Here is a 24,709-nt window from a genome sequence, read left to right as displayed (position 1 = left end):
TTGTGAAAAATAGCAAAAGTTAGAGAAAATTTAGAAAAAATAGAATTTTTCTGATTTCATGTATGTGCTTGTAAGACAGATAGTAATTCCACACAAAATAGTTACTAGTTCACATTTCCCATATGTCTACTATATGTCGGCATCATTTTTTGAACATTCTTTTATTTTTCTAGGACGTTACAAGGCTTAGAACATAAGAAGTAATTTCTCATATTTTGAAGTAAATTTCAAAAGCCTTTTTTTTTAGGTACCAATTCAGTTCTGAAGTGGCTTTGAGTGGCCTATATATTAGAAACCCACATAAAACACCCTCTTTTAAAAAATAGACCCCTCAAAGTATTCAAAACAGCATTTAGAAAGTTTCTTAACCCTTTAGGTGTTTCACAGGAATTTAAAGCAAAGTAGAGGTGAAATTTACAAATTTAATTTTTTATGCAGAAAATCCTTTTTATTCAATTTTTTTCTGTAAAACAGAAGGTTTTAACAGAGAAACACAACTCAATATTTATTGCCCAGATTCTGCAGTTTTTAGAAATATCCCACGTGTTGCCCTAGTGCGGTCATGGACTGAAGCACCGGCCTCCGAAGCAAAGGAGCACCTAGAGGATTTTGAGGCTTCCTGTTTATTAGAATATATTTTAGGCACCATGGTGCCAAAACTGTAGAAACCCACAAAAAGTGACCCATCTGGAAAACTACACCCCTCAAGGAATTTATCAAGGTGTATATTTAGCATTTAGACCCCACATGGGTTTTTCGGCATTTTGTGAAATTAGGCTGTGCAATTGAAAATCACATATTTTTCCAATAAAAGGTACAAATTTTAAATTTTTACAAAGAATAATAGAGAAAAAGCACCCCAACATTTGAAAAGCAATTTCTCCCGATTACGGCAATACCCCATATGTGGTAATAAATTGCTAGTTGGACAAACGCCAGAGCTCAGAATGGCAGGAGCGCTATTTGGGATGTAGATTATGCTGGTTTCTGGGCGCCATGTCGCATTTGCAGAGCTTCTGAGGTACCAGTACAGGGGAAACCACTTAAAAGTGACCCTATTTTGGAAACTAGACCCCTTGAGGAATTCATTGTAGTTTTCATGGGGTGCATGTGACTTTTAGATTCGTTTCTATTCTATTTTTTAAGAGGCGTGGTGACTAAAAGACAGCAATTCTACTATGGTTTTGTATTCTTTTTTTTACAGTGTTCACCGTGCGCTATAAATGACATATTCACTTTATTCTGCGGGGCGATACGATTACGGCGATACCAGATGTTTATAGTTTTTTATGTCTTACGGTGTTTGCACAATAAAATACTATTTATAAAAAATCATTTACTTTTTGTGTTGCCTTATCCTAAGAGCCAGAACTTTTTCATTTTTCCATCAATAAAGCCGTGCGAGGACTTGTTTTTTGTGTAACGAACTGTAGTTTCGATTAGTACCAGTTTTGCGTACATGCAACCTTTTGAACTCTTTTCATTAAATTTTTTGGGAGGTGAAGTAACCAATTGTGATTCTGGTAAGGTTTATTATTATTTTCTTTTACAGCGATAAATAACAAAATACTTTTGTAGTTCAGGCCGTTACGGACGCAGCGATACCAATTATGTATAGTTTATTAATTTTTTTTTTAATAATAAAGACTGATAAGAGAAAAGGGGTATTTTTACTTTTATTACTTATGAACTTTTCTTTTTTTCTTTTTACAACTAGTACTCTGCCTGGGACTCCAGCTCTGCTCCTGACATAACTGCCCATATATGGACAGTGATGTCAGGGGCTTCCCCAGCTGGAGTCCTGGAGCAGAGCCACTTCTAGCACTCTGCCTGGGACTTCTGCGCTGCTCCTGATATCACTGTCCATACATGGCAAGTAATGTCAGAAGCTTCCCCAGAGCAGGAATCTCGGAGCAGAGTGCTAGTATAGTCTCTGCTCTGGGACTCCTTCTCTGGGGAAGCCACTGACATCACTGTCCATATATGGACAGTGAAGTCAGGGGCTCCGTCTATGAGCGGAATCCCTAGCCAGGGCATCTGCAACGCTTCGGCCGAGGAATTCTGGCACTCCAGGAGGAGTGAATGGCAGAGCAGGAAGCAGATAGTTTCCTGCTCTGCCATAGAATTCAATTGTATCTGTGTCCTGAGGACGCAGATACAATTTAGTGTAACAGTTGCCGGGACAAGTCCTGGGACAGTAACTTGCCGGGACTGTCTTTGTAAATTCGGGAGAGTCCGGGCAAATTCGGTACTGTTGTCAATTATGCAATGGACTGTTTTTTTCCCAGTCAATCCCGCAAATATATTTTTTCCCGTTTTGCAGTACATTATAGGGTACATTAAATGATGCAGTGAAAAGCTATAACTCGTCCTGCATAAAACAATACATACATCATATCGATGGAAAAATAAAAAACTTGTGGCTTTTGGAAGGTGAGAAGCAAGAAACGAAATGAAAAACCGAATAATGGCTGCGGAGGGAAGGGGATACAAAGCAGTCACAATACAATGCCAATACATCGTTTCCTTAAAGTGGTATACCCAGGCTTTTACGTAAGGGAAATATTATATTTTCCGACTTACACCGTTTTTGGCATGGGGCGCCCCCATAAAAACACAATATACGTTTATATATATATTTTACGTTCAGCACACAATGTACACCTCAGATGTGTGGTGTGAACACGATTATAAGGCTTGCTGGGATATCTAGTTCCACAGCCGCCTGTGAACTACAGATTGACAGTATTCAGCGGGGCATGCGTACACGTTCTCACGCTCTCTAGGCGGCGCAGCAGCAGGCCGCACACGGGGGCGCGCCTTGGGAAGTTCTCAGCCGCCTCCTCCCCTCTACCCTGTGTCAGAGCCGGAGCGGGAGTGCGCACTGCCTGGAGCCCTGGATTGGCTGAGTGTCGTGGACGCGCTCGGCTTGCGCTTGGCAGTTAGTTATTTGGGAAGAACGAGGAGGAAGAAGGAGTTGGAGCCCGGGGGAGGAGGGAAAAGTGATGGCGGCACGACTAAGAGTGGCATAGGAAGCCCTCATTAGTACTAAGTACTCCCGCCCGCCAAGTCCTGGTTGGATTATTCCTTGGCTTCGTGTCACTGCTCGGGACGGATCCAACGCACGCTTTTCGGCGGGGGATAAGAGTTCAGGTAACTTTGTAAAGTTTCCTGCGGGGTCGGATAATGCACGCGGAGTATTTGCGAGTTTGAGTCGGTCCTGGAGGTGTTGACGGCTTTGTGTCGGATGTTTGGAGGGTCGCACTGAGGTTCCCAACTTCCAGTCTTCGCCGCAGTGTTGTTTGTTCTATTTCCCGTTTGCTCCTCCGCATCCACATCCATTGTGTGTTCTTCATTGTCTGCAGGCGCTCATCCTGAGATCGCCCAGCTGGGCTGCCTTCCAAGAAGACTTGGAAGCTCTTTGTGCTGCTTGAATGGAAGTCTCAGTGCCTTGTATAGTATCGCACCAAGTTCAAGAACAACTTGTCTTTACCAGCAAATAGCTGCTAGTAATTTTAATGGGAATGATGTTGATGCCATGACTGTAATATACAGCTAGATGATGACTTATGCCCAGCGATTATACCTGGCAGGGGTTGTAATGCCATGGTCGTGCTCCATCGGAGGGCATTGAGGCACACAATGGGGGCTGCTATTGATGCCTCTCACCTGGCGTAAACTGCAGTTGTTTAACCCGATGCAACGCCACAGTCGCACCTTAGTGGAAATTGACACTGTCACATGACCGTAGCTTAACTTTCCTTTGGTCTTCATTGGGAGAAAATGTTGCGTGACTCAAATTTCACATATCCGATGAGGGAACTACAAGTGACAGCAACTCCAGCTGCCTAATCTATTTGGGAGTTCAGTGGGTCCTCCTTTGGTGGACTGGACCAGCCTATGAAATGATGTTGAGAGTAAATGACCTGTTGATCTATATGCAGCAAATCTAATGTCACGTGGTTTGGTGCTGACAAAAAAATTATTACAAGTCGGTACAAATAAAGATGTGATTCTTTAAATGTCCACGTTGGGGGACCCCATATTAGGTTTCTCAGAGCGGACGGACTAGAGGTTATCTGGGCTATTTTCTGAAATCTAGGTGCAGCATTTACAAGCTTGCCTGGAAAACAAGACGTCTTTAAGATGTCATCCGGCTAAAAAAAATAAATGATCAAATGTCCCTTCATGTCAATCTCTTCCATGAGTTATTTTGTGCCCTGTACATTGTGGTCCCCTATAGTTTTGTATCTACGTGCTCGGCTTACTCGTTGGCAGAACATGTTTGTTTCTATTCTTTGTTATTGTCACCGTTTTAGTCCAGATCTTGTATAACTTTACTTGTTCTCATAGATCAGTGATGCAAATAATATTGTACACCAGAACATGACATAAGTACAGCCCTTGCTACGAGCTTATGACAACAGATCATGGAAAAATATTTAGTTCCCCTGTATGATTTTGTTCTTCTTTCGTTCAGCAGATGGTTGTCTTGTGGCAATGAAATTAGACCGACAGCTGAGTGCGGAGGGAGTGATTCACTGCTTGGGATTTCCCATGAACCCAGCGCTGCATTAATTCCTATGTGATCCTTGATGTCCATGTGGAAAGGGCAGTGACGCTGTACAATTTCTCAAGCAGTCCAATTTTGTGACCGGAAAAAAAATGATGAAAACAGAAGGGAAAGGGGAGAGGACCCTCAGGAGTGCTTCTCCACATAGGAATGCATACAAGTCTGACTTCCATGCTATCAAATGTTCATTTGATGGAGTCAAACCAGAAATCTCTCCAAAGCCTACGTCTTTGAAGATAAATGGTAATGGAGCACAAGGGGACCTTATCCGGGGCCGTGCCTCTTATGGTAATCGGGTACATAAGATCAAGAATATGTTTATGCAGATGAGCTCATCTCCTCCTGATCCGGTGGAAATCAAACTTATAAAGCCGGAATTGTCTCCTCCACCGACGAACATTTCTGCAAGTGTGCAAAAGAACAATGCCATAAATATCAGCCCTGATCTGCCGTCTTCAGATAAAGAAGTCCGGACAGGCGAAGACGTGGATTTTGACAAAGTAACTCTGGCCGAGAAGTTTTCAGAAACCAGAAAACTTTTTGAAAGAAATCTGAACAACCAAACTACTTCTGACAGGTCTTCCCCAACCAAGGAGGACAAGGTGACCAGGCTAGACCGCAGACAAGGATCTATTGAACTGGAAAGTGCCTCTTGTGATCGTAGCCCCACTAGTACGTCGTCCAAGTTCACCACGTCCACATCATCTGAGAACAATCAGTTCAGCAGCCACCGGTCAACATCCTCATCCTCATCATCCTCCTCATCATCCTCCCTCAATGCAGGACCTATAAGCAGGAGATTAGAAAGTTTTCTTGCTGACAGTGATGGAGAGGAACCTAAAGGCTTGTCCAAGACTAATGAAATTTTAATAGAATCCAGTAGTTCTGCTTCTGGGACCATGAACCGCTCTGATGCCTTGACAGATAAAGGAGTAAAACATAATGATGGGGCTAAAAACATCATTATTGCTCCGGATCGAATGGTAGAAGCAAGCCTGAGCTTGGAGGATGAAGATGATGACCAGGGTACACAAAAAACATTAGTCAAAGATGAACCGGTTTACCTTCAGAATAACAATACTCTTTACGGTACGAAAGAAAATAATTCTGAGGCTCCGGTATCGGACAAAGCTCAAACTGAAATGGTGAGAGCCGAGCTAGTGGTGTTACAAAATGAATCATCTGAGAGTGAAGAAGATGGAAACTTAAAAGATGATGTATTCGAGGACATAAAGCCACTTGGTCCAATGCCATGTCTAAATGATAGCCTCCAGATTGCAGAGAGAAAGGTCAAGGAAGAACGGGAAAGTAATTTGGAAGATGTAACAAAGGCGTGCACAGAGGTTGTCATGAAGCCAACTGATGAAGCCACGGAAGACGTGGACAGTGATGACGAGGATGGAAGCGAATTTGAAGAACAGATTGATAACAACAAAAACCTAATCCGATATTCCACTGAAGCTTTCGGTATTGAGAATGCAGCCTTCGATGATGATAAAGACAATGAAGGAGAACCCCCTGCAGCAGAGAATAAAAAATTCTCAGCAAATGAAGATGCGGATTATGATTTCAGCAGCGATTATGAGGAAGTACCCGGCCTGCCAGAGGAAGAAGACTTAATGCTTGCAAGGACAGTCAAGTTTTCCACCGCCCCAATTAAGGTATACAATGCTATTTGCTGTGAATGTTTATTGTATTTACAGGGTTATTTTAGCCATTTGAGGTTTTTTCCCCCACAACTACATAAACAGTAATATGGGGTTTAACTATATTTTTACCTACACATGGGTGTAACAATGTATTTGCTTTTCTTTCCACGTTTGTGCCTTTTTATTTTAGCCACAGCTGATGTATCATGACTCTGAATCCTCAGATGTGAATGAATGCTTTTTGATGAGCCGTAACCAAACAATGAATTTGTCTTTATATATTTAGTTATGTGGTTATTCCTTCCCTATGCGTTTTTCACCTATACACTGGATAGGTGATAAATGATGGCGGCTAGGAGGAGTTTAAATAAAGCGGCGGCCGCGCATGTACCCTGTCACTCCATTTAGTGTCTGAGACGTAGCTGGAGGAGATTTGAATTTCTAGTGCACGTATGGCCAGAGGTGTTTCTTATATATTAAGAGGCGTGCCCCTCTTAATAAATTGGGTGCATCTTTGGGTGTGTTCACACTGCGTTTGGCGCGTTTAAAATGCTTGCATTTTTCGGTTTGGACGCAAGGCAAAAACGCTGGAAAAAGGCTGTGTAAATACACCCTCAAGGCTCTTCTACATGGGCCAATGACCGGTCAAATGAGCAATTATCCAAACGCTTGTTAACGATCATTGGCCTGTGTAAACAGGGGAACGATCAGCCGATGAACGAGCAAATGCTCGTTCGTCAGCCGATCGTATCGTTTATGCAGCACAAAAGATTATCGTTGTTGGTAGAACATCTCCCTGTGCAAACCAGGAGCTGTGCTGCCGACATGATGGAAATTTACGGGGACGAACGATCGTAGTGACGATTGATGGTCCCCATACATAGCCAATCGTTACTCCTTGTGAAAGGAGCGCTGTCTCGTTGACCGGCGCTCGTTTTCACGTGTTATATTGGCCTGTGTAAAGGACCCTCACTGCATCTTTAGATTAAGACTGGCGTCTGAAACGCCAGTCTTAATATATCCCCCCCCCCCCATTATATTTACCTGCAGGTGTCATAATCTGATCTTCAGGCTGTTCATAGTGATATTACGGCAAGGCTTCCTACTGCTGGGGAACCCCTCTGAGTTTCAGTGAATCCTGGTTGGTGAAACTCTAGATTAGGGCCTGTTCACATCAGCGTTGGGTTCCGTTGATGGGTCCCGTCAGACCTTTCCGTCATGGGAACCCATCAACGGAAAGGCAAACAGAAACCATAGTTTTCTGTTAGCATTATCATTGATTTCAATGGTAATGCTTCCATTGTTAATGGTTTCCGTTTGTCTCCGTTCCCTTAGGTTTCAGTTTTTTGGTTTTTTTGCCGGAAACAATAGCGCAGTCGACTGGTAATTCTAACGGAAATCTGTGGTTTCTATTGATGGGTTCCTCAGATGGAAAGGTCTGACGGAAACCAAACGCTGATGTGTACACATGCTTAGGCCCCATGCACACGACTGTATTTTTCATCCGTAATTACGGACCCATTACTTTCTATGGGCTACAGACACCTTTCCGTATTTTTACAGATGGGTTTCCGTTCCGTAGAAATGATCCGTAAAATATACATGTCCTATTCTTGTCCGTAATTACGGCATGGACTCCCCATAGAAGTCTATGGGTGCTTCCGTAATTACGGATGGCTACTGATGTGCATCCGTAGCCGTCCGTAATTAAGGAAGTGTTGCTGGGTGACGCCAGGTTTGCAGATGTTGCAGGTCACTTTTGGTTTTCTTTTTGTGGGTCCGTATATACGGATGTATTACGGATGCACTACTGACCGTATTTGCAGAAACTGTTCCGTATATGCGGATAAGTTGCAGATGACTACGGGTCCGTTTTTACGGATGGCTGAAAATACGGTCATGTGCATGGGGCCTTGGCATTCAGAACCAACACAAACTCTGTAAAGATCATAATAACGCCTGTGTTTCACAATTTACCCAGTGATGAGAATTTTCCACTAATTATTTATATTTATTTATCATATTAATATCGACCACAATTACATATCTTTAATAACTCTACTAATTATAAAAGTGTCAATCTAGCATTATGTAAACATGATAATTACCAAACTCTGACAACATAATGGCGTGTTTTAACAAGTTACCAAACCACTCTACATTTTGTTAAATGATTTCATGTGTATCACTCTTAAAACTTGTGTAAGGTTCTGTTCACTTTGTCGCTTTAAGGTTTTCATTATCAGTTTTGGTCGTTTTTAATGGGGTCTGTCGAGATCCATTTAAAACAAACATTCTGGCATAGCGGTCATGGCTCTGTTATGAACGGAAGGTGTGATTCTTAGGGTATGTGCACACACACTAATTACGTCCGTAATTGACGGACGTATTTCGGCCGCAAGTAGTGGACCGAACTCAGTGCAGGGAGCCGGGCTCCTAGCATCATACATATGTACGATGCTAGCAGTCCCTGCCTCTCCGTGGAACTACTGTCCCATACTGAAAACATGATTACAGTACGGGACAGTTGTCCTGCAGAGAGGCAGGGACTCCTAGCATCGTATATAACTATGATGCTAGGAGCCCGACTCCCTGCACTGTGTTCGGTCCGGTACTTGCGGCCGAAATACGTCCGTAAATTACGGACGTAATTAGTGTGTGTGCACATACCCTTAGACTCTGTCCTCACCTGTTGTAACAACGAAAAAATTTAATTTGCACGTGTCACCCTTTGACTCCCATTGTAAAATAAGTTTTTCGCAATCTCACCCTGTATTGTAAGCTTAGTCCACCATGCTTTTTAATACGGTGGGAAAAAAAGGAATGCCAAATCATACCGCCAAAACGCATGGCAAGAGGGCACTTTTAGCATACATCGGGCCTATTATACCCTATACATTTGTACCCTGTACATTTATAGTAGGGCAGTAGCATTTAATACTATTAAGAAAAACAAGCAGCTGAGCTGCTCCTAGAATGGCGCAGTTACAAACATTGTATGTAAATGACGCCGCTGATTGGCTGAGACACTACGTGGCCGCACCTATGGCCTCATACTAAAGACAAATTTATAGAGATCACGCTGAACTGAATGGCATGTGTATAAGTCCTCTAGTAGAGGCTGCTAATTATAAATATTAGAATTGTCTGTGGAGGGGGTTTGGGGGCCCTTTTGGTATTTATTTGTACATTAATAATCTATGTGTGTATAATAGATATATATATATATATATATCTATCTCACTTATGATTTAGAGAAATTGAAGATGGCATAACTTTTTAAGTGGTTTTCTCCAATCCTGGTCATTAGAGTGGGGTGACGGCTGTATAATACAGCAGACACCCGTAAGGCCTTATTTACATGGCTGTGTTCGGTGCGTGAGATACGGACCATATGTCGGCTACATTTCCCGGACCAAACACGGTTCAGGGAGACGTACGACTAGCATCAAGGTCATTCATGACGCTGTGAGTCACTGCCTCCCTGCGGGACTACTGTCCCGTATTGAAGACATGATTACAGTATGGGACAGTATTCCTGCAGGGAGGCATTATAGATAACTATGATGCTGGGAGTACGGCTACCTGAACTGTTCGATTTGTGGCCGTACTTGACCGTGTGCGTAAGGCCTAAGTGATGGTGTGGGGGCATCTCCTGTGCCGCGCCATCACTGCGCTGTAATAGTACAATGGTTCACTGGAACAACACCTGAACCACAACATACTATTACGTTGTGGGGTGGGAATGGGTTAAACATCATGGGATTTTCTCAAATGGCAATACATAAAAATCTGCAGGATTACTCATACTCCTACACAGCTTGAGTAGTTCTCCGTCTCAATAACTGAGAATGTTAAAATGATCCACGTCACAATTGGATTGGTTGTCATAGATATGTTTGTAGTTGTGATAACATGGTCTTTAATAAAGTGTTCTGGGAAAAAAGTGTGTGTGTGGTGTGTGTGTGTGTGTGTGTGTGTGTGTGTGTGTGTATATATATATATAAATTATGGATGTGTAACTTTTGAGATTTTCACACGACTATCACTTGGTAAAATATCAAGGAAGATTAAAAAAAAAAAAACACGTATGGAACTTGTTCAACAGTTGCTAATATACGCTGTCTTGTTTACATTTTTGTGTGGCCTCAGCCTAATGGTGTATTCACATGTGCTGGTTTGTTGCAGTTTCTTTTTAGCATTTTTTAAATTGACGTTTAAAAAAAATAAATAAATAATTCTTTAGTTGTTACGATACAGCTTCTATGTATCCTCTATACGTAGAAGCTGTATCGTTTGCTATGAGACAATTCTGTCAGTCTACCTGAACTGACGGCACGGCTGAGAGCTGGTCCTGTTTGTCTCTAACCTACAGAACCCGTGTAATCTCAATCACATCTAAGTTAATCAACTAAGATGTGATCGCTATTAGGGTTATCCTGTGTGTGAGGGTTCGTGTACACGACCGTTTCCATTTTGCTGATTGCAAAACACGGTTCCTAGTGGCTTCCGTGTGCTCTCCGTTTTACTTACACTAGAATGGCTGAGATGGACCACAAATAAATAGAATGGGGCCTGTTCTGTAACTTGCAGAACGGACACACGGAACTGCAAAAAAAATAAAGGCGTGGCCCCATAGAAATGTATGGTTGTGTGCTATCTTTAAAGAAAAACCCGATATGTTGTGTGCATGAGCCCTTAGAGACACACAGGAGCCGCTTCTGTCTCTAGGTGGTTAAACTTTCATTTACCCTTGGATATGGCAGGATTGGCCGACCTATGTAGGTGGGTTGGCGAGCGAGCGAGCGCAAAAGTGTGTTTGTCTTTTTTGTATAAAAGAGATGTTGGTGCTATCACTCTCCCATGATGGCTGCCTTAATAGAATCCCCCTGTTTATCCCTCTCTGAAGGCTTCTGTTTTTCCTAGCGTCTTTCCTCTCCTTCCCCGCACATGCTACTGAATGGCCCTTTCATCCTTTTATTGCCATGTTTGTTTTGTGACTTTGTCCTTTCCAACAGTACTTCTTGTCTTTATCGTGTGTTTTATATCAATAGTTGCTATGCTGGTTTACAGCTGTGCTTATCCTATCAAACTTTTTGAGGTTTAAGTTAGCCATAGAGAGGATTATCTTGTAATATATTCTCAGAATTCTTATTCAAAATTTTTCTTTTTTCACGTTTCTTTGTATATTTCTGAGCGTCTTTGTTGTGGTATGTATCTTTTTTTTTGTTTCTGTTTTTGCTTCTTTTAATCAATGTCTATGAAATGTATACTTATATGCTAGAAAATATGAACTTATCTACTCCTGATGTGCTCACTTTTTTCCGGAACGTACAAAAACGTCATCCTGACACTTTCTCCACATGGTTGTTGGTAATGTCGATGGTTGGATACGGGTAAAATGGTGCACAGCGTCTAAATATCGACACATTGTTACAGCTCCATTCATATCCAAAGCTGTAGGAAACTCGTATCCGCTGGTTTCCTGTTATTAGGGTGTAGTGGAGCACGGATGCTGTTGCGCAGTAGGAACTAATATTGTAGAACAAGAATTGACACGCTAAAGACGATCAGAATGTGTGCTTTGGATGTGAACGGAGATGAATATATGCTAGATTTCAAAAGCAAAGTATTTCAAAAGTTGCTCAAAGTTTTCTGATACTGTAAAAAATATTGCTCCCATGTGTAGTTAACCAGAATGTAGAAACCTGTTACTCATTTGGCGGTTCAGGGTGTTCTGCTTTATGACGTTGATGGGGAGCGACAGCATCGGCAGAGAGTAGTTTGACGCTATGTTGCTCAGTATGTAAGTGATTAATCTGATGGAGACCACTTTTGTAGGAAATATAATAGTGTTGCAACACGTCCTACCTTTTAAAGCCTCGTGCAAAAAATAATCTCAAAAACTCCTTTAAAATCCTGCTGTTATACAGAAGTAAGGCCGCGGAGAATTGTTTTCAATAGTTTTTTATTAAACAGTTTTTTGTAATATAATAATAACACAGACTCGCAGAGTCTCAACTTTTGCATATCAATAATACAATTAAACAAAGTATTAGACCAACATGGTCTCCAATAAATCTCACATTATATATCATTCATGATGTCAACACTTCTGCCAAATATATAGTATATAAATGCCTTCATTACTAACATAGGTAACCAATCTTGACATCACATTGCTTTATAGAGTACCTTAACATGGCCTCTAAGGAAAAAATATAAGAGAGAAAAACAAAACACACACAATAAACAAAAGAAGGATAAGGAGGGGGGGAAGGAAAGGTGTAGGGTAGAAGGGTCTTCTAACCATCTCTATGTATTCACGAAAATGTGTGGTTCCTCCATGGGTCCCAAATGGCATCAAATTTGTCTAATGTACCCGCCAGCTGATGTGTTAGGCGGTCATTAACCATTATCCATGAGATCTTAGCGATCAACATATCCATAGACAACGTGGGTGTTCGCCAGGCCCTAGCAATAGTTATTTTAGCTGCCAAAAACAGCCGCGGAGAATTGAACCAATGCAAAATATATACAGACACAAAGTAGTCGTCGTGTGTAAAAAATGTATCACTGAAACCAGTTATTTGACATTGTACAGATGTAGTGGAGCTGATCACATTTAGTTTAACTTATTGTGATCTATCAAAGTGTCATATGTCGTTTTTCATAGGATTGTGGGTTAAAGCTGCTTCAGATCGGAGAGATTATAGATGGACAACTAATGGAGGTTCCAGGCAGCCATACTAGGGCCGCGTTTTAAGGTCCGTTGCAGACCTCCTGCGGTTTCACTGAACTGAACTTAGATTATCACAGACCCTATGGCGATATAAGTTGGGTTTAGTAGAACCGTGGCAAGGTCAGTGGATTGTGGCTGTAATATGAGTGCTAAAATAAAGCCACGTTATGGCCGTCTGAAACCAGCCTTGGTCATTACAACCAATCGAATCGTTGGTTTTTGTAAAAAATAAATAAATTAGAATTTAGTCGTTTTTGTTCAAATTGAGTTAAAGGGAACCTGTCACCAGCATTTTAGCTATAAAGCCAGCAATACCTGGTGAAAGTGGGTGAAAAATCATTGTCATCTAAGCTATAAACATGTTCTAAGTAAGCTCTGTAGCTTTAGTATTCCGTTTTTCAGTGGTCCCACACCGTATGCAAATGAGCAGAAAAGTCAAATCTTCATCTGAAAAGAGTCAGATTTTCATTCCTCCAGCGTCTCAGAGTGGACTCCACCTCCTTCTTTTTGATTGACAGCTCCTTAGCCAGTCAGGGCCAGACAGGTGGCAACGGTGGGCGGGGTTAAGAAGCTGCATCCCAGAGGGAACAAGTATTACCATAAAAGGCGGGAAGAATTTAAACGACGATATTTACAGACAGAGGAGGACTTCAGGAAAGAAGAGAACAGGAACGAACTCTGGACAGCTGCGGACATTGAGGGGTCAGGCTAGTTTAACAGGTAAGATGTTGATGACAGGATCCCTTTAAGAATGCTTTGGGTTTAAGGAGTTTAGGTAGCGAGTTGTGATGTGCAGTCAATGTTGTCTCAAAGTGACAAGTTCGACTCTGCTATATCTGTATTTGGCGTTATTTTACACGTGCCTCCCTTCCTTTAAAATTGAAGACTGCCCCTTTCTTTCTATATAACTTTAACCACAGCGGGTTGGACAAATATTTGTTCCCAATTCCACCAGTTTGTTTGATACGCCTTACCCTACCAGGGTAATCCTTTATTATTTGGGCAGTCTCTTCTGCAAACGTAAATGACTGAGAACAAACATTTTAATTTGCTTGTAAATCAAGAACTAAGCGTCTAATTGTTTACTGAGCGGCATTGTTCTTCACTGATCCTTTTGTACGTCTTTCGGTTTTCATATGAGCCTTTGTGGCTTTGAAGTTTATAGGACGTTCTTGTCAAGTTTGTGTAGCAACATCTTATGAGAACTGAGTGGTTTAGGCCGTGTTCACATCACCGTTCCTTACCGCTGAGGGGTTCCGTCCGAGGTTTCAGTCAGTCGACTGCGCTATTGATTCCTTCAAAACAACGGAACCCTGTCACAGCGGTGACAAACGGAAACCTTTAGCAACGTTTCCGTCACCATTGATATCAATGGTGAGGGAAACGCAAGCTTAGGTTTCCGTTTGCCTTTCCGTTGAGGGGTTAACCCAACGGAAACCTCAGACTGAACCCCTCAACGGAAGGGCAACGGTGGTGTGAACAGGCCCTAAGAGTATAAACGCGTTACCAGTACCGTCCAATGAAGAGTGTAAATTATACTTTTGAATTATGTTTGCTTTAAGACTTTATATGAATACTCATTTTTTTTTTTTTATCATTTGTGTTCGAGCCTTGCTTAAAAAATATATTCGCAATTATGGAGCACTTTCTCAGGAAGAATAAAGTTACTTTCTGTAAAGCTTCTTAATATTCCACGCTGCGGTTTCTGGGGACACTAAGTGGCAACCAGCGTGGCCACCATTACAACTCCTACAGGGGTTGTCACTCCTCTTTCCCAGGCTCCTAAATGTCAAATCTGCCTAGGTATGTATTGAGGTATAATCGCTACATTAGTAGGCAGTTTTTACCTTCGGGGTGAACGCGTCTGTATTATGGCTCCGCAAAACCTACTAGTTGTACTGAGTGATAATACGGCATCTAGAGAAGTGTTGCATGCAGATTTTAGTGCGTATTTCATCCGGAGCATAAAGGATCACGTTTTTGGTGAAAATCTGCGTCAGAATTGACATGCTACGGATTAGAAAATATGTAACATGCGCTCCAATTCCGCGCGGCTTTTATCCGCTACATGATGAAACTCCGTCCGCCCCTGTGGACTGCAGCTGTCACTTGTCAATTCAGTCAGAATTCAGCTGTCATTTTCTGCATTGTGCAGTAGAAATACAACCTGCTATGGGCATCTGGACTACTACTTAATTTTGATGTGTGAGGCCTAATGACCGTGGAGAAGCTGCGCACTGCGGTACATTTGTGGTAATGATGGTTTGTGAGCGTCTCTTGTTCACAATAAGAAAATGACAGGGTATTTGCTGGGAACTGCAGCCGCGCATCACACTGACTTTTATAGTTGGGCTGTAGGTTGCCCTATTTGATCTAGTCACCTGTTTAGGGATAATCTTTGGGAGAGTAAATACCTTGAACTATTTTACAAGAGGGAACTCACTTTAATGTTTCTCTGTGTTGAAAGTGCAGTTTCTGTATTATGTACGTGTAATGTACTGGCGACGTAAACATTTTATTGCCTTGTTAATTCTGTTGATGTAGATCACTTTATATTTGCAGATTACCTGAGACTCGTATGGTTATGTAAATCTGAATTATTTCTAGACCTTTCTACATGTTTATGGAGTCCTAATCTGTTTGTACAATCCCTGTGCGTGTCCCCGGCGGTGGTCTTTGGGGGCAGTTGGACTGTTACTGTGGACTGGACATTAGATCAGGTGTAGGCAAAAGGAGTCGGACCACTGGCAGGCTATACAAACTTCCATAGACTTAGATGGAAAACCCCAAAATATTGGTGGCAGTAGCAAATTTCTAGGTGTTTTGCAACCAGGCCTCTAACGTGTTTAGCCCTGCATTCGACACTTGGCGAGTCCTGTTGAAATAGTCAAGTTGCATCCACAGGAATGTGTGTATATGGCTTTAAAGTGCAGCTAAACGTTTGACAAACTTCTGACATGTTACAGTGACGTCAAAAGTTTGGATTGGTGGGGGTTCCAGCACGGAGACCCCCACCAATCGCTAGAACGAAGCAGCTGAAGCCCTCATCTGAGCACTCAGCCGCTTCGTGTCTGTTCGGTGCTCGGACCCCCACCAATCCAAACTTCTGACATGTCACTATAACATGTCAGAAGTTTGACAAATGTTTAGCTACAGTTTAAGCGAAGTTGGTGGTAGTGGTGCAGCACTTCTATGTGAACCGTCGTCAGCCCAACAAGCTGCGCCGATCACAGCTGAGGGTGCAGGGTGCACAGTTAAACAGTTCTGCACCTTCGCTTTTAGCCTCAGTGGGGGTCTCTCCACCCGGACCCCACTGACCTATCAAAAGTTTTTTTTTTTAGAGTAGTGTCACTCTTTAAGGAATATTGATGATTTCCTGCCTCGACCAATAATGTACACCACCTGGCTAATGCATTTTAATTAAGGGTGGACGGCTGCAGAACCATCACTCTCTGCATAGGGCATTGTTCCTTTCGGGGCACAGGGGGTCACTGTGTTTGGGGTACAAAGGGGAACTATTACCCTGTGGGGTGGGCACTATTACTGTGTGGCACAAAGGGGGCAGCTAAAAGTTGAGTCTGGGCTGTGGTCGTGAAGGGAAGATGTGTGGGTGGGGGCCAAGCTGAATTTTTGCACCAGGGCCCATAAGCCTTTCGCTACGCCTTTGTGGCTACTGTCACAATTGGTGGAGGAGGGACAATGGCCTGGGGCTGTGGTTTTGCCCCCTTATTTCTAGTGAAGGGTTATGGTAATGCTACAACAGACAAATCATTTTAGACAATTGTATGCTTCAAATATTTTGGCAACCGTTTAGGGAAGGCCCTTCTCTGTTAGAGCAAGAATGTGTCCCTGTGCACAAAGCAAAGTCAGTAAAGACATGGTTGATGAGAGCTCTCCCCTCAATATCATTGATTGTTTAAACTCATCCCAACTACAGATTGCAACCCAGGCCTTCTCGTCCAACATGAGTGCTGGACCTCACTAATGCTTTTTTTTTTGTCTGACTGGGCACAAATTCCCATGGACACTCCAAATTCTTGTGGAAAGCCTTCCCCGAAGAATTGGAGGCTGCTACAGCTGCAAAAGATGAATACTCCATATTAATGCACATAGTTCTAGAATAGGATGTCCATCAAGTGTATTTGTGTGTATATATATTTATTAAATTAATTTGTCATGGTCAGGTGTCCACATATCCGTGTAGGTTTGAACCCACACCTTTGACTTCTAAACCATTTCTTGCCAATAGATTGATGCAATGTTCACAACAACTTTGTAATATCTTGCAGCGTTTCCCCCTGATCAAACTTGGAGGTAATAAATAAAATTCAGTTTTAGCAGAGCAGTCTTGCTGTGTAGCTTAGTTCTCCTAGAACAGCAATCTGGCCGTGTAGTCTGGACCTCCCCCTATAACTGCAATCTGGCCGTGTAGTCTGGACCTCCCCCTATAACTGCAGTCTTGCTGTGTAGCCTGGACCGCCCCCCATAACAGCAGTCTGACTGTGTAAACAGGTGCACCCCTTATAAGCGCAGTTTGGACATGTAGTCTTGACCTCTCCCTATAACAGCCGCCTGGCTGGGGAGAAGGAGCACCCTTTACTATAGCAGTCTGGCTGTGTAGCCTGGACCCTGCCATAACAGATTTTGCTGCCCCTCTACCTGATCCTAATTACTTCCTTTCTGTTTATAGTTTGTGAAGAAAAATGCAGATATGTTATTATACCGGTGTGGCTAAAAAAATCTTATATGGTTTCCTTGTAAATTTTGTATGCTACAAAGTAGGGTCGAAGCTTTTAAATGCTGACTGCGTGACTCAATAGGTCTATTCTACTTTGCCTTCTCTCTTGTAGATCTGCTTTTCTGTATTGGATAATAAACGCCAGCAAGCCTATTGTCTGATACTGTTTACATGTTATTTGCAGTAGGATCTGAGCCAGAGTCAAGTGCGTTAGGTCGTACTGTACTTTGTCCTTCTAATATTATAGATAAATATCGCAGATGCTAATGTAGAGGGTCTCCCATAAAATGGCCTTGGAGCAGCTTTCTGTCCAGGTCTCATTTTTCAAGCACCATTAAAAGGATTTTACAGAAATAAAAAATAAAAAAATCACAAATAATTAGCTATTCAATATACTTAGAGATATTTCCATCTTAGACAATTGTGGATTATCCATAGGATATAACCGAAGTGTCTGATAGAAGCGGTCCCATTCGGAGGATAGGTTTTGGGTCCCAGAGGCGGGACCACATCTATTAGACATATATGGCATATCTTGTCTATATGCCATAAATATCTAAGATGGGGATACTTTAAGTATTCCTCATCGTCCCCTCCCCATTACAGGTTAGATCCTCTGTTGCATCTGTGATTATGGTCACTGGAGGAGACCGGCCAACCATGGGCGGGTGTAGTGACTTGTGGCCATAGTGGTGTAACGGCAGAGGGCCGTGACTTGCCGGCATGCTCCTGTGCTACTTTGTGTCTGAGACAGTTTTGTTACATTAGGTTCAGTGACATTTTTACTGGTAGCCTCCAGTAGTTAAGTTTTTATAACTGGATTTCAGATGGCGTATTATCGTATTTGACTGGTATAAAGTCTAGGATCATTAAAAAATAAAAATAAAAAAATATATATATATTTATTTTTTTTTATTTTTTTTTTTGGCTATATAAAACTGTCAGCCATAACATTAAAACCGCTAACTGGTGAGTGAATAATAATCTGGTTACAATGACACATATTAAGGGGTGAGAAATATTAGGCAGCAAGTGGTCAGTCAGTTCTTGAAGTTGATGTGTTGGAAGCAGAAAAAGCAGTGTAAGAATCTGAGCGACTTTAACAAGGGTTGGATTGGGATTTCTAGATGACTGGGTCAGAGCATCTCCAAAAGGGCAGATCTTGTGAGTTGATGCTTGTATACAGTGTTAGTGCCTACCAAAAACAGTCCATGGAAGGAGAAACCGTGACCTAGTCATGGGCATCTAAGGCTCATTGAGTGGGAAGCAAAGCCTAACCCAGAAGATCTACTGTAGCACGGGTTACTGCTGGCTACGATAGAAAGGTGTCATGCTGACTCCTGTCCACCAACGAAAGCACCATCAATGGGCACGTGAACATCACATCTGAACCATGGAGCAATGGAAGTGGGTAGCCTGGTCTGATTCACGGGTGCGTCATTTACCTGTAGAAGAGTGCATCCTAGTGCCACATGGCAGTGTGATGCTCTGGGCAACGTTCTGCTGGGAAACCTTGGGTCCTGGCATTTATGTGGATGTTACTTTGACATGTATCACTTACCTAAACATTGTTGCAGACAAAGTACACCCCTTCATAACGGCGGTATTCCCTTATGGCAATGGCCTCTTTCAGCAGAATGTGTGCTGCCACACTGAAAATTGTTCACGAATGGTTTGAGGAGCATGACAAACAGTTCAAGGTGTTGATTTAGCCTCAGAATCCCCCCCCCCCATCTCATTCCGTTTGATCACATGTGGGATGTGCTGAAAAGTCTAGTCCTATCTGCCTGTGCTGCCCTAACAGCAGCCTGTGTCCTAGTGAGACAGTGTCATGTAATAGCATACAGGAGTATGCTAATACAGAAGTAAGAAAAAACAAAAAAAAGTTATCCCTTCATTGGATTAAAAAAAAAAAGTTACAAATAAAAATATTTTATTGCCCATACTTTACATAAAAATAAAACACCTACACATATTAGGTATCTACACAACCGTAATAACCAGAAGAATTTATCAAGTTACTCAGTATGAACGGGATAAAAAATAAACTATACCAAAAATTGCTTTTTTTCTATATTCACATTGCAAAAATCAATTCTGTAACTTAAACAGTAATTTTGTTACTCCACCCCCCCCCACCCCCCAACTGTGAAGAAAAAAAAAATACAATCTCATAAGGCCTCATTTAGCCAAAGAAAAAATAAAAAAGGTATGGCTGCTGAAAGGCAGAGGCAAAAACAGAAAAAAATTGCTGGTCGTTAAGGGGTTAAAGCACTAAAATACTTCAATAAAGCCTGTGAAAAAAACAACAAACCACTCTTTTTCCAGCTGACGTTCAGTGTGCGCTCCGTGTTCCAGTGACCCGCGCTAGGTCGTGGGTACCTCCAGGCATCTGGTTGTCATGGAATTGGTAAATGTTTCCAGCATAACACATGAATCCTGTAATGCATTACTCAGTCCTCTCCGTGGAGGTGGCCGGAGCAGACTGGTCGGGATACTGAAATGGACATGTGGAATTTCTACTTGGAGTTAGTTTGTATTCCCAGCACAGATCCTGTAAAGACTGCAGCGGACATCTGCGCTCTTATTTCTTTTACGATTAGGTCTCGTTTCTATACTTGTAAAAGCACGCTGGCTCAACGAGAGCATATCATTTAGGATTTTCTTTGCTTCCCTTTTACTAAGAGGCTTTTGGTAAAGAAAGAGGCATTGTGTGCCATAGCTGAGGTATTCCTTAGCAACCACTCGCATTCTTTCTGCAAAACGCTGGCAGCATGTAGTTGGTCTTGTAATGGCGTTACTTGTCGTTCCAGAGAAACTGTTCAGTATAATATTTAAAAAAAATGTTTTTATTTTTCTTTGTCATTTTGGAAGGAAGATTTCAGAAAGGTGAATCCTTTTCCTTTTTTTTTTTTTTTTCAATACATTTAATATTTTGGTAGAATAAAGTAAACTTAAAGGGGTATTCTGGTCATCATGCCCGACCTGTGCTCCATGCAACGGCTTGTGGCTAGGGGGAACGAGGAACACCTCAGCCCCGTTCTGACGATTGGTAGGGGGTCCAGCGGTCGGACCCCACTGATCTAACCGTTCTCACCTATCTAGTGGATAGGTGGTGATTTGTGCCTGTAATATCCCATTTTAATACCCCTTTTTAAGAAGGCTCTCTCTATTTTAGCTCAAAATACCATTCTGTCGCAGTGGCATCAAGGCTGCCATATTACTGAAATTTGGCACTAGTGTCAAAACGATGTCACTAGTAGTTGATGTTCGGGTAAAGGCCCTTTTACACTGGGCGATTATCGGGCAGACAAGCGTTGATAGAACACTCGGTGCCGATCACTGCCCTGTGTAAACGTGAACAATCGGCAGATGAACGAGAAAATGCTCGTTCATCTAAGGATCGTATCGTTTTAAAAAAATTAAATATTATCGTTGTCTGCAGCACGTCTCCCTGCTGACCTGATGTGTGGGGACAAGCGATCGGAGTAACGACTGCTCGCCCCCATCCATAGTTCCCTGTGACCGGAGCGAACGAGCGCCGATCAACTGTGTCTCGATTATCGGCGCTTACTGCACCGGCCAAAATCGGCCGGTGTGATAGGGTCTTAAGATTCATTCGACTCTGTCATATAGATAGACTTTTTATCTTTTAGGCCACATGCACACTACGCATCGTGTGTGGATAACTTGAAAATCTGCAGCATGTCAATTTAGCTTGTTTCCATCTCCGAATTGTGTTTGAACGTTTATAAAACACGCACCAAAATTTGCAGTAAAAAAAACACCTATTTCTGCATCAAAATGTAATATCCACAACTAAAAAGGAATCCAACAATGCAGTATTAAGTGCGGATTTTACTGGCCGTAATTAGATCTGTTTTCCACATCAAATTATCATAGTGATATGTCAGACGTTTCAATCATTGGGAGACTGGGTGCTGAGACTTCCACCGATCGCTGAAATGAATGGGCATAATATAACCTAGGCTCTACTCTGATGGGCAGGGTTAGCTGTAGACGGGCTCGTGGAAGTTTGAGCCAGTCTCCAGATAACAACTCCTTTCCTAGCGGAGCCGAAAAGACCTGAAGCTATCCAGCTGAGGGAGCACTGCGCTCTGCCGTGTGCTTCTGCTCTTTAATTTTAGTGATTGGTAGGGGTCTCGGCACCTGGTCCTGCATCGATCCAAACTTCATGACATTCCATTATGACATGTCAAAAGTTTTATGAAATGACAGATACTTTTTAATATACACTGTCACTCATCATGTCCTATTCGACAGTGGCTTGTGTGCTAGACAAGGCTGGGAACCTCTGCTATAGAGGGTTGGCAATCCTACGTAGGTATTTCACAACCTTGGCAAGTGTGACCTCTATAAGAAGTCCCTGATCTGTTCACTTACTTATTCTTTTGATAAAAGACCAAGTATTTTCTGCTTGAAGTGGCAATTGACAGCACATTTATTACCTGTTGAACACCACAGTTGTAATGAAGATGGTGCTCCCGAGGTTTTTTTTTTTAATTTTTATATATCTATATCGATCACACACTCTCATATATTATATAGACTCATAAACTAATATATAGACTCATTACACACAGAGTGATCTATTTCCAGCATTTTTTTCTTTTAATGTTGATTATGGCTAATCGTTAATGAAAGCCCCAAACTTAGTCTCTCAAAATTTGAATATTGGGTAAAAGTTCAAGATTGTAGACTCCTGGTGTGACACTAATCAACACACAGGTTTCCTAAGCCTTTAAATGGTCCATCATTCTGGTTCAGTAGGCTACACAATCATGGGGAAGACTGCTGACTTGACAGTTGTCCAGAAGATGCCCTCCACTAGAGGGTAAGCCACAAAAGGACATTGTGAACAGGCAGCTTTTTTTAGCAGAGTGCTGTATCCAAGCATATTAATGGGAAGTTGAGAGGAAGGAAAAGGTGCACAAGCAACAGGGATAACAGCAGGCCTGAAAGGATTGTCAAAAAAAGGCCATTCAAGAATCTGGGGGAGATTCACAAGGAGTGGATTGTGGCTCGAGTCGGTGCTTCAAGAGCCACCACACACAGACGTATCCAGCACATGGGCTACAACTGGCTCATTCCTTGCGTCAAGCCACTCATGACCCAGAGACCATGTCAGAAGCGTCTTACCTGGCCTAAGGAGAAAAAGGACTGGTCTGTTGCACAGTGGTCCAAAGTCCTGTTTTTAAATGAAAGTGGGACCTTGATTTCCAAATGAAATGCAATATTTAGAGTCTGGAGGAAGAGTGGAGAGGCATCAATCCAAGTTTCTTGCGGTCCGGTGTGAAGTTTCCACAGTCAGGGATTATTTGGGGGCCGTGTCATCTGCTGGTGTCGGTCCACTGCATTATATCAAGTCCAGAGTCAACGCAGCGTCTACCAGGAAATTTTCCAGCACTTTATGCTTCCCTCTGCTGACGAGCTTTATGGAGATGCTGATTTCATTTTCCAGCAGGACTTGGCACCTGCCCACACTGCCAAAAGTACCAATACCTGGTTTAATAACCACAGTATCACTGCGCTTGATTGGCCAGCAAACTCGCCTGACCTAAACCCCATAGAGAATCTATCTACGGGGTATTGTCAAGAGGAAGATGAGACACCAGACCCAACAATGCAGACGAGCTGAAGGCCGCTATCAAAGCAACCTGGGCTTCCATAACTCCTCAGCAGTGCCACAGGCTGATCGCCTCCATGCCACGCCGCATTGATAACTCAGCAGTGCCACAGGCTGATCGCCTCCATGCCACGCCGCATTGCTGCAGTAATTCATGAAAAAGGAGCCCCGACCAAGTACTGAGTGCATATATTGTACATACTTTTCAGTAGGCCAACATTTTGGTATTAAAAATAATTTTTGAAATTGGGTTTATATAATCTAATTTTCTGAGATTAAATTTGGGGTTTTCATTAACTGTTAGCTGTAATCATCAACATTAAAGGAAAAAAAATCACTGTGTAATGAATCTATATAATGAGTTTCACTTTTAAATTGAATTACTGAAATTAACTTTTTAATATCCTAATTTATTGAGGACTAGTGTATATATTTGAGTGCGTTACAGGAAGAGATCAGAGTGCAAGCATAAGGATGAATGTGCGCAAAGAAAGAACCTGAAGTCTGTAAACTAGAATAATTTCACATACCCCCTTGAAACAGAAGTTCCAGATCCTTGTTTCTCAATATTACAAAACCAAGTACCCCCTAGTCAAACATCTTACAATGTACCCCAAGGCTATGAGAATACGCTGTTGCATATATTAAAATCCTTCATGAGGACAGTGCAAGTACCCCCTAAAGACATATGATTGTACTTCCTGGGGTACACGTACCACCGGTTTAAAAAGCTAGGTCCTAGATCACCCCCTGTGTGATAATTTTTGGCCTTGATGGATGTAATTTATTATTCTATCCTTACTGTAATGGAAATAATTGTCCACTTTCTGATGAGCATGTGGTGCCGATCTACAGCCAATCTGAGGCTGTGGGGGGGCGGAGCTGCAGTGTAAAGCATGGTGAAAACACAACAGCCATATCAGCCTTTGATACAGGGGTAGACTTAAAGGGACACTAAACCTAGAAATTAATAAAATCAGAAGAAAAACTTGCAACGGAAGACTTTATTATTGAAATCAATGGTAATTCAAATGGAAAGCTATGGGTTCCCCTGACTAAAAGGTCTGACTGAACCCACAAACAGAACCCTGACGCTGATATGAAAAGCCTAAATCAAATGGTATTTAGGCTTCCTTTTACATTTAGCGTCATTGCTTCGAATCGAGTCTTGGCCATTTTGCCTGATACGGATTAATCCCAATGGATCCCATTCACTTGTAATGTTTCTGTCCGGTTCTGTTTTGTTTTTTTGTTTCATACGATAAGATTAGCAGAGCAGACTACTCTATTCTTACCATTAGAAAGCAACGACTGCACCAAAAGGCACGAAACCGAGCACCAGTGTGAATTCGGCCTTAAT

At 42.2% G+C, this 24,709-nt stretch overlaps 1 protein-coding gene across 2 annotated transcripts in view; it reads left to right on the top strand.

Moving 5' to 3' along the window:
• The first annotated feature begins 2,907 nt into the window (after positions 1–2,907).
• LOC142655384 (neurabin-1-like) overlaps positions 2,908–24,709 on the top strand; it is a 73,206-nt gene continuing 51,404 nt past the window's right edge. Inside the window, exons 1-2 of one of the 2 annotated variants that reach the window (XM_075829466.1) lie at positions 2,908–3,153; positions 4,484–6,234. In XM_075829466.1, the coding sequence (XP_075685581.1) occupies positions 4,666–6,234 (1,569 nt within the window). In that variant the 5' untranslated portion in view covers positions 2,908–3,153; positions 4,484–4,665. Of the gene's footprint in view, positions 3,154–4,480; positions 6,235–24,709 lie in introns of both variants that reach the window. The other variant, XM_075829467.1, reaches the window with a different exon arrangement.

The sequence above is a fragment of the Rhinoderma darwinii genome, chromosome 6, assembly GCF_050947455.1.
Source record: "Rhinoderma darwinii isolate aRhiDar2 chromosome 6, aRhiDar2.hap1, whole genome shotgun sequence".
Classification (NCBI taxonomy): Eukaryota; Metazoa; Chordata; class Amphibia; order Anura; family Rhinodermatidae; genus Rhinoderma; species Rhinoderma darwinii.
This window is presented reverse-complemented; position numbering and strand designations above follow the sequence as displayed.